This window comes from Carcharhinus amblyrhynchos, chromosome 27 (genome assembly GCF_965287045.1).
Source record: "Carcharhinus amblyrhynchos chromosome 27, sCarAmb.v2.hapA, whole genome shotgun sequence".
NCBI classification, from domain to species: Eukaryota; Metazoa; Chordata; class Chondrichthyes; order Carcharhiniformes; family Carcharhinidae; genus Carcharhinus; species Carcharhinus amblyrhynchos.
Genome location: NC_137350.1, coordinates 10,797,307 through 10,808,627, shown reverse-complemented (window position 1 = coordinate 10,808,627; position 11,321 = coordinate 10,797,307). Strand labels below are relative to the sequence as shown.

General features: G+C 42.7%; 1 protein-coding gene across 1 annotated transcript; it reads left to right on the top strand.

Annotated features, from left to right (window-relative positions):
• The first annotated feature begins 8,053 nt into the window (after positions 1-8,053).
• On the top strand, positions 8,054-9,563 carry LOC145358987 (interferon alpha-F-like). Its single transcript, XM_080213345.1, has 3 exons — positions 8,054-8,101; positions 9,117-9,356; positions 9,465-9,563. The coding sequence occupies exons 1-3, from the start codon at positions 8,054-8,056 to the stop codon at positions 9,561-9,563; spliced, it is 387 nt and encodes a 128-aa protein (XP_080069471.1).
• The last annotated feature ends 1,758 nt before the right edge of the window (positions 9,564-11,321 follow it).

Genomic DNA, 11,321 nt, shown 5'->3' with positions numbered 1-11,321 from the left:
AAAAGACTTTTCTATTACAGACTGGGAACAATGGATATTTATTTTAAAGAATTTTCATAAAAAACTATATTTATTTATGGATATTTGTAGTGAATTTTATACATTATTTTAATAATGAGAGAACAATGGATGACTATTTATTTTTATTTATTATTTATTTATTGGTATTTATTTATTGATATTTACGGCTGTGTAATTATCTCTGGTGCAACGTTACATTTTCAGTGTGTGGAGAGTCTGATTTCGAATGTACTGTCAGGCTTTCAAGAAGTGGGTTTGTGGAACAATAAACACAGAGCCCCGCTAACCTTTCCATTTCTGCCCTCCTAAATGAACAACATTTCAGCGAATCTCACCTACCCTAATTTATTGATATTTATTGTTGTGATAGCTTTGTGTAACAAAATGCGACAGTTTCCACAATGTATAAAATGAGTTTAAAAATGTTAACTTATTGATATTTATTCAGACTAATGGAATAGGCAATGTTTTTCCACACTGTCAATTTTTATACTGAATGAGACCATGTTTTTATGTATTTAATACTTACAATAAATTGTTTTCAATAATGCACATTTTTTGAAATTATGTTTCTTTCTCATTTCTGTGAGTTTGCCCGAAAGACCCATCTGATTCACTCATATTTGTAAGGAAAGGAAATCTGTCCTCCATTCCTGTTCCGGCCTACATATGGCTGCAGAACCACACAATGTGGTTACCTTTTAACTGTCCTCTAAAGTGGACTAGCATGCCATCTCCATTAAATGCAATTAGGTATGTACAACAAACACCAACCATTCCCATGACATGCAACCCTTTGAGTCATAGAGGTTTACACTATGGAAACATGCCCTTCGGCCCAATTTATCCATGTCGCCCTTTTTTTAAAACACCTAAACTAATCCCAGTTACCCACATTTGGCCAATATCCCTCTATATCCATTGTACCCATGTAACTACCTAAATGCTTTTTAAAACATAAATTTGTGCCTGCCTCTACGACAACTTCTGGCAGCTTGTTCCAGACACTCACCACTCTCTGTGTGAATAAATTGCCCCTCTGGACACTTTTATATCTCTCCCCTCTCACCTTCAATCTATGTCCTCTAGTTTGAGACTCCTGTTCCTCTGGGAAAAAATATTGACTATCTACCTTTTCTACGACCCTCATTATTTTACAGACCTCTATAAGGTCACCCCTCAGCCTCTTATGCTCCAGAGAAAAATGTCCCAGTCTATACAGCCTCTCTTCATAACTCAATCCATCAAGTCCCAGTAGCATCCTAGTAAATCTTTCCTGCACTCTTTCTTGTTGAATAATATCCTTTCTATAATAGGGTGACCAGAATTGCACACAGCATTCCAAGTGTGGCCTTACCAATGACTTGTACAGCTTCAACAAGACGTGAACACCCCATGTGAACAAACTTTTAAAAAGCGGCAGAGTACAGATTGGGAAATCAGTCAATGAGCTGAGGAAAGATTAGTCTATGATTGGAAAGAGAATATGTGGAACATGAGGATGAAATCCTCTCATGCGGTATCTTGGTTTACACTTTCTGGAAATCTGCATGTTAAATAGTGATCGTATTACAAGAGAACACAAGAGAGAGAAGCAATCCACTAATTCCAGATTACCAACCTGATAGTTACCCACAATCAATATCATTAAACCAGGTTCTCTGTTTGTTATCAGAGTGCTGTTTGTGGGAATATGAAGCACAAATTGGTGCATGTGTTTCCTATATTACAACAGTCAATGTGCCTCAAAGGCACTCTATCAGCTGTCAAATGCTTTGAGATACTCTGTGACCAGTGAGGGTGCCACATGGATGTCAGCCTTTTGGCAAAACAATTACACTGAAAATTGGGCTGACATGAAACTGGCCCCACCCCAGTGTAAATTATTCACCATTGAAATTATTTACAGGCCTTCAATAAGGCTCAAGAAATAGAATTGGGTCATTTTGGTGTGAAGATAGCAATAGACCTGTGATAAAGTGATTGTCATTGTAACGTCTGAATTTGAAAAGAAAATTAGAAGAAAATAAATATAGCATTTCAGATTCACCAGAAAATGGACCTGTCTTTTTAAAGGTCATTTTCTGACATTTTAAAGCAGGATTTGAGCAGCGGGTAAACTGATAAGTTGATTCAAATGCTTATGGTTTGGATCAACAGATACCTTGAATGAGTTAATCTGCACTCAAATGAACGCAGAAATGCATAAATTAATAGTTTAGTGTATTTTTTAAAATCTGTTTTGAATATAGCATCCTGTTGTGCTGCTTCATGTCACATTTGGTTTCTGGCAATTAATTTGGACCAGAAAGTTTTGCAGAAAACCTCTCAATCTAGGTGGGGGTGATGGAGGTGGAAAAGATTAAAAGAAAGGATAAAGGAACTGCTGTACAGTTGTCTTCAATTTTTACAGAGCGTGAAATCTCTACTAATTGTAAAATATTTATACCTGGAATTCTGCATCCCTTTCACCAACTTAACATTGAGTTCCGCACCACCGCCGCACAGTGGCAGCAAGTGTGTGCCATCTAAAAGGTTAACTGTAGTAACCCACTCAGGCTCCTTCAACAGCACCTTCCAAACTCACCACCTCCACCTCTAGAAAATCAAGAGTAACAGGCACATGTTAACAACACAGCCCGCAACTTCACCCTCAAGTCACCCAGCATGCCGACTTGGGACCACATCACCGTTCCATCACAGTCTCTGGATAAAAATCCTGGAACTCACTTCCCAATACAGCTGTAGATTTATTTATTTCACAAGGACAGCAGCAGGTTAGAAAAAGGCTCATCACCACCTTCTGAGGGGCAATTAGGAATGAGTAACAAATGTTAGCCTGCAGAGCCCTCTCAGTGTGAGCCACTCTCTTCACAAACTCTCCCCACTGTCGGAAATGACAAAACGCCTCACTTTCCCTGAATCACTTTCGCTTTCGGAACAAACTGGCACAAGGTTCATTTCCAGAGAAAAAGTGAGGCGGACACTTTCCCGGGAGAGAGAGAGGAGAAAGGAACGGGACGAAAGGAAAAGGAACGGGATCACTTTCCCACTCAGAATCGGAATAGATTCAACATTCTCTCAGAGTCTGGAAATGGCTGCAGAAAAGAAGCGAGAAATGAGCAACTTCTTGCAGTTAAAGAACGGATTGTGGGGCAGCTCAATGGGAGTGGAGTCAGTCTCCATAAAGCGGTGAGCCTGGGCTCTGAGCCGGCCTCTCTGCAATGTTCAAGCCGGGGAAGTGTGAACAGGACAAACGCGATGTGAACACAGAGGGGATATCAGAGGGGATGGGGCCGAATGCCCGCACCAAAGGCGCCACTTTCGGTGCCTCTGTAATCCGGATGCTCAAATGCAGCCCTCAGTCCATGTCCACTCTGTCCCCCAGCAGCACCTTAGTGCCCCCCGTGTGATGTGAAGCCCACACAACACTGAGCTGTAACCGAGCGCTGCTTGTGATTTTCTCCCGGGGATTTTCCTACTCGCTGCTCCGGGAGTCTCCAGCTTTCCCATTCCTGACCTCAAACAGAAACCGCACAAACTATCGATGTGCCGGAGCTCTCCCAAAACTCCTGCAGCCCATTTTCATTTTTGCAATGTAATGGACACATATTAAAGCGGGCAGCATGGCAGTGCCTGTGGCAGCTCGCGGCAGAATCCACACTCGCACCATTCGGCAACACAGGCGCTCGCTCCCGGATCACAAGCGGCTCCAATCCCACTTCCCGACTTGAATTCTCTTCGCAAGAATCGTTCTCGCCACTGAACCACCAAAGCATCTTCCACATCGGGCTTTCCCTCTGACTCGGTTGGTCATGGCTTTGGCGAGTATTTGGAGATTTTGGATGGTGTCGCTCTTCTTGTCCGGGACCCTCAGTCTGGGCTGTGAGAGGCTGCAGTTACAGCAAGTGCTCAACAAACACACACTCAGCAAACTCAGTCAAATGGTGAGTTGAAACTGGGAACGATCTTGAGGGGAGAGAGGGAGCGGGAGAGATTGAACCTGAATGCGTTTGAAGGAGCAACTCTAATCTGAGAGAGAAATAGAAAGCAGGCATTGGGGTGAAGGGGACTGAGTGACGGATAAAAGGGAATGTGAGCCTGAGAGGGGGGAAATCAGAGACAGCTCATCAGTAACAAGCTCTCGTCGTTATAGAGAGAGATGGATGGTTCCAAGAGATTCGGAGGCGTGTTACACAGAAAACTTGGATAGCCAGTCAGACGAAAAGATACTGAGGCAGGTGAGCAATAACGATTTGAAGGAGGGTTTTAATGGGGTAAAGGGAGGCAGATAGGTTTCGGGTAGAAATTACAGAGGATTGAGGGTTGAGCAGCTGAAGAGACAGCACTCCCGGTGGGTGAATTAACATGGGGAATTGTGGAGAGGCCAGGATTGGAGCAGAGCAGATATCTCGTAGGGATTAGAGGCTGGAGGTGACTACAGAGATAGGGAGGGATGAGGGCCTGACGAAGTTTGAAAATGAGGGTGAGATTTTTAAAATCAAGGCTTTCCTGAAGCAGGAGCCAACATAATTCAACGAGCACATGCGTAATGGGTAAATGGTGAGTGATGTCCCCATGGGGCAACTTGGAGAGGAGAATTAGAAAAGGGAGCAGGGAGAGATCTTCATGGACAGCAGAGGCTGAAAGTTGGGGTGCCTGGTGGAGTGTGGGCGAGAAAAGATGCGATTCTGGATATTCTCAGGGTACAATGACTTCAGTAAGAATGAGAGGCAGAGAGAGTGCTCCCAATCAGCTGCACAGTGAGGGGAGAGAGTTGAATGATGAGGGTCTGCTCGCCCATGTCAAAGGCTGCGGACAGAGCGACAAGGAGGAGGGAGAGTTTACCTGTGTCACGGGCACATTGACTGCCATTTCTGAGTGTAATAATCATCTTATGGAGCTCTGATGAGATAATGAGTTGGGGCCGCCTTGGGGCAGAGAACTCAAGAAGAACAACCCCGAAATCCAACAATCTGACCAACCGTAACTTTATTTTTCCCTTAAATTTGAATTCGATCACTTTGAAGGCAATAATCTGTTTTTACAAAATGGATATTGATAACATTGATCCAGATTGTTGGAACTTTGAACTGGAACCGAGCGCTGTTTGTGATTTTTCGATCGGAATCTTCCTGTCACTGGTTCCGGAATCTGCCACTTTCACATTCCTTACCTCAGACAGGGAGCAGACTAATTATTCCTCACCTGAAGAACTTCCAAAACTCCCGCTACCAGATTTCACTTTTTCAATGTAATCGCCAACCCCTGCAGCGGCATGACCAGGGACTTTTCCTCCCAGCACAGTCCACATATATATACGAATACACAGAGAGAGACACAGACAGAGACACGGAAAGAGGACTGAACAGTTCAGCCGTTCGCTCGGTATTCAGAGGCGGAACTATTTAGATTTTCATTCGTTTGAAAATAATTATTTTTCGGAGTTGAACTCAGATCCGGTCGGTGTCTTATCCTCACTTCGGGGTTTCATTCTGACTCGGTTGGTCATGGCTTTGGCGAGTATTTGGAGATTTTGCATGGTGTTGCTCTTCTTGTTCGGGACCCTCAGTCTGGGCTGTGAGAAGCCGCAATTACAGCAAATTCTCAACAAGCACACAATCAGCAAATTCAATCAAATGGTGAGTTAAAGCTGTATTCTGAGCAGCGTGAGAAATGTCAAATCATCAGAAATTTCTGGAGATTTATAATTAAGTATATTTTTTCTCCTGTCAGGGTGGCTCCTTTCCCCAGCACTGTATAAAACAGAGACACTTCCTGAAATCCAAACCTTTGGATCTGGTGAAACTTTCGACGGCATTAGAGGTGAGTAAAATCTCCGTTCATTCTATTTAGACAGAGGTTTTATAGAAAGTTACATCAAGAACCTGATCGGAACTGGCAACTGCAAATACTTTCAATCGTGTGATTTCCACCCATTGTGACAATAACAGAATTCTCTGTCATTGTATTTCACTCTGTACCTAATTCACTAATAATTTCACTGTTACCGCACTTACTATCTCTCTATGAGGATCTATGAGGTTCTATGAGGATGTGTCTCGGGCAGTGGATAGAGGAGAGCCGGTGGATGTGGTCTTTCTGGATTTTCAGAAGGCGTTTGACAAGGTACCTCACAAGAGGTTATTGCAGAAGGTCAGGGGACATGGAGTTGGGGGTAGGGTGTTAGCGTGGATAGAGGATTGGTTGTCAAATAGGAGGCAGAGAGTGGGGGTCAATGGGTGCTATTCGGATTGGCGGTTGGTGACGAGTGGGGTGCCCCAGGGGTCGGTGCTGGGGCCTCAGCTATTTACCATTTATATAGATGATCTGGAGGAGGGAACCGAGTGCAGGGTGTCGAAATTTGCTGATGACACCAAGATTGGGGGAAAGGCAAATTGTGCGGAGGGTGTGGAGAGTCTGCAGAAGGATCTAGATAGGCTGGGCGAATGGGCCAGGAAATGGCAAATGGAATTTAATGTTGGCAAGTGTGAGGTGGTCCACTTTGGTAGGAAGAATGGTAGGAAGGACTGTTACTTACGTGGCGAAAAACTGCAGCAGGCGACGGTGCAGAGGGACCTCGGGGTCCTTGTGCATGAGTCGCAAAAACCCAGCTTGCAGGTGCAGCAGGTGGTCAGGAAGGCGAATGGGATGCTGGCCTTCATAGCGAGGGGGATTGAATATAAAAGTAGGGAGGTCTTGCTGCAGCTGTATAGGGCATTGGTGAGGCCGCAGCTGGAGTACTGTGTGCAGTTTTGGGCGCCGCACCTGCGCAAGGATGTTTTGGCCCTGGAGGGAGTGCAGAGGAGGTTTACTAGGCTGATACCGGAGTTGAGGGGATTGAGCTATGAGGAGAGGCTGAATAAACTAGGCTTGTACTCGTTAGAGTTTAGAAGAATGAGGGGAGATCTCATTGAGACGTATAAGATGATGAATGGGATGGATAGGATAGAGGTGGAGAGACTCTTCCCGCTCAAAAAAGACAGTAGGACTAGGAGGCACAGCCTCAAGATAAAGGGGAGGCGGTTTAGAACGGAGTTGAGGAGGAACTTCTTCACTCAAAGGGTGGTGAATCTCTGGAATTCTCTGCCCGTTGAAGTGGTGGAGGCTGCCTCGCTAAATATTTTTAAGAAGCGGGTTGATGGGTTCTTGATAAGAGAGGGGATTAAGGGTTATGGGGAGAGGGCGGGAAAGTGGAACTGAGCCACAACAGATCAGCCATGATCTTATTGAATGGCGGGGCAGGCTCGAAGGGCTAGATGGCCTACTCCTGCTCCTATTTCTTATGTTCTTATGTTCTTATGTTCTTATCTCGAATCCCCTGAAATTATATCCGTCCCACTAACCATTCCTGCCTCTCCAATAAGGCCGCTTGCTTTAATGATGAGGTGCCCGCGAACTATTTTATTTTCTGCCCCTTACACTTTCATTATTCTGATCACTAACTTCCATCCCAAAAATATAAATTATTCATAACATTTGCGGAAGAGCATTACAAAACATTTCTACTTCAAAATGATAGAAAGTGCAATGAAATTCAACATGCCTCCATGCAGCATGTTCCACTCTTATGTGACTCAATGGAAGTGAAATATCCCCAGCGTTGGTAATGTTTGGGATACAGCCTGAGTGTAGAATGTTTTAGGATTATGGCCGCGTCCGAAAGGCAGTCAAGGCAAAACTGTCCCCATTAACTGATGTTCAACGGCCTGGGAGGCTCAAATTGAATGTCCATACAAGGGTCTCACCCTCACTGACAACTTTACACAATCAGTAGGAATCAGGGGATTCAGCAAGTGGGAATCCAGAAAGCCACCTTGTCCGTTTAATTCCAGGTTGCTAGTGTTCTCAGTGGGGTCAGACGGAGTTGTGGATATGTGTCTCATTCAAAGGCAGTACTGGACAGGTCAAGTGACCCGGCATCTGGTGCATTCCGCGATGTGATGGAAGAACAGCAACCTTATGCTTCTGACCATTTTCCCATATCTCCTACAATCCTAACCTCTCTCGGACTTCCATCCAGGTCTTAGAAATGTCGTCCCTCTTTGGCCCTGCATTTTTGATAGGTGCATTGAGGAGAGTCAGCGACATTCCCAGTTGCACCGCCACATTGAAGCCCCCTTTTTATCCCATCCAATTTCTTTACTACTTCTCCCTTTGCTGTAACATTTGAAGCATCTCCTTCGGAACTGAGGCCAAATCTAAATTACTGTTTTCAAATAAACGTCTTGGAATCTAATCTTCTCCCCCCTAGTCCAGCACCAGCATCTTCACATTCCTCATATTCTTATGACCCATTTTTAGTTTCCTCTTTATGATACCTCTCGTTAATTCTCGTGCATTGTATTTACCCCTCATTTCTTTTGATATTTTTGGTGTATATGGTCTGCATTCAGCTTGGTTCTATACTGAACAAAGACTCTAATTTTTATTGTAAATCAAATGGCCTCTGGCCTCTCCATTTCATCGTAAGGAGCCCAGTTTGTATCCAAAACATCTCCAATTATAAAAACTCAAATTGCTCATTTGCAATTATTATTGACCCAATGTTATTTAGGTGGGAATAGTGGCACAGTGCTCATGCCACTGGATTGATAATCCCGAGGGCTAGTGTTCTGCTCTGGGAACTTCTGTTCAATTTCCTTCAGGACAGCCAACCGAATTCGTTCTCAATTTATAAATCTGGAAATACAGCTAATCCCAGCAATGGGACTGTCATAGATTGTTGGAAAGATCCACCTGGTTCATTAATGACCTTTAAGGAAAGAAAACCTGCTGTCCTTACTTGGTCTGGCCTACAAGTGACTGCAAACCCACAATCATGTGGTTGACTCTTAAATGTTACCTGAAATATTCATGTCAAATACAATAAGGACGAGCAACAAATTCTGGCCTTGCCAGTGATGCCCACATCCCATGAAGGAAGAAATAACAAACTTTGATTCCAATAAACATAGGCCTGATTCCGTTTTAAGACACTGAAAGTGAACATTTTCCATTTGAACATTTTTCGCCTTCTCTGTTTATGGCTTATATCATACTATGCATTATTGGGAATGGAATCTCTCTAATGACATTGTGCATATTTTGTGTAGACAGAGAACAGGATCCGGATTGTCCATCAAACTCTGCGACACATCAACAAGATCTACAGCATGAATCTGGGCTCAGTCACATGGGCCCGAGACAAGGTGGAACATTTCCGACTGATCCTGGATCGGCAGCTCAGTGAGCTGCAAGACTGTGTCAGGAAACAGGAGTCAGAGCACAAGATGAAGAGAAACTTCACCATTCACAATTACTTCAGGAAACTGGAAAAGTTTCTCAAACAGGAGGTAGGACTATTGGTGATTGACTGTGTGGTTATTGGCATGTACATTAATTCACCCCTTTGGAATCTATTCATTCTGTAATCAATTTTCCTGAATAATTTTCTTTTTCAGAAATTCAGTGAATGTGCCTGGGAAATAATCCGCACTGAGACCAGGGCCCAATTACAACAGATGAATTCCGTAATGGCACAAATCAGGAGAAGAAACTGAAAAAGACTTTTCTATTACAGACTGGGAACAATAGATATTTATTTTAAAGAATTTTCATTTAAAACTATATTTATTTATGGATATTTGTCGTGAATTTTATACTTTAATGATGAGAGAAGAATGGATGACGTGTTGGGTTATTTATTTTTATTTATTTTTAATTTATTGATGTTTACGGCTGTGTTATTTTCCTCTGATGCATTGTTACATTTTCAGAGTCTGATTTGGAATGTACTGTCAGGCTTTCAGAAAGTGGGTTTGCAGCACAACAAACCCTGAACCACGCAGACCTTTCCATTTCTATCCCCCTAAATGGACAGTTGAACCAATTTCAGCGATTTTATTGATATTTATTGTTTTGATGTCTTTTTGCAACTAAATGTGACAGTTTCCACAATGTGTAAAATGCGTTTAAAAATGTTAAGTTATTGATATTTATTTAGAGTTATGGAATAGACAATGTTTTTCCACACTGGCAATTTTTATACTGCATGAGACCACGTTTTTATGTATTTAATATTTACAATAAATTATTTTTAAGAATACATATTTGCTGAAATCATGTTTCTTTTTTATTTCTGTGAGTTTGCCCGGAAGTCCCATCTGATTCACTCATGTCTGTAAGGAAAGGAAATCTGCCCTCGATACCTGTTCTGGCCTCAACATGGCTGCAGACCCACAACAATGTGGTTCCCTTTTAACTGCCCTCTGAACTGATCTAGCATGCTTTCCACCCGAAGGGAAATTAGGGATGGACAACAAACAGGGCCCATTCTCGTGACATGCAACCAATGTGAACAAAATGCAGAGTATAGATTGGGAAACCAACCAATTGGCTGAGGAGACATCAGTCCCTGGGTCGGAAAGAGAATAAGTGGAACGTCAGATGAAAATCTCTCATGTGCTATCATGGTTTATACCTTCTTAAACGATGATTGCATTGCAAAAGAACACAAGAAGGAGGAGCAATCCACTCATTCCAGATTGCCAACCTGATTATTACCCACAATCAATACCATTAAACCACGTTCTCTGTTCGTTATCAGATCGCTGTTTGTGGGAGTATGAAGCACAAATTGGTTCGTCTTTTTGTGAAACGATTATAGTGAAAACTGAGACGACGCGAAACTGGCCTCACCCCAGTGTAAATGATTGACCAATAAACATGTTAACAGGCCTTCACTGGGGCTCCAGAAACAAAATTGAATCATTTTGGTGTGAGGACAGCAATAGACCTGTGAAAAAGTGATTGGCAATATAACATTTGAATTTGAGAAGAAAATAAAAATTGCACTCCAGATTCACCAGAAAATGGGCCTGTCTTTTTAAAGGTCATTTTCTGACATTTCAAAGCAGGGTTCGAGCAGCGGGTAAACTGATAAGTTGATTCAAATGCTTATGGTTTGGATCAACAGACACCTTGAATGAGTTAATCTGCACCCAAATAAACGCAGAAATGCATAAACCAATAGTTTAGTGTAATTTTTAAAATCTATTTTGAATATAGCATCCTGTTGTGCTGCTTCATGTCACATTTGGTTTCTGGCAATTAATTTGGACCAGAAAGTTTTGCAGAAAACCTCTCAATCTAGGTGGGGGTGATGGAGGTGAAAAAGATTAAAAGAAAGGATAAAGGAACTGCTGTACAGTTGTCTTCAATTTTTACAGAGCGTGAAATCTCTACTAATTGTAAAATATTTATACCTGGAATTCTGCATCCCTTTCACCAACTTAACACTGAGTTCCGCACCACCGCCG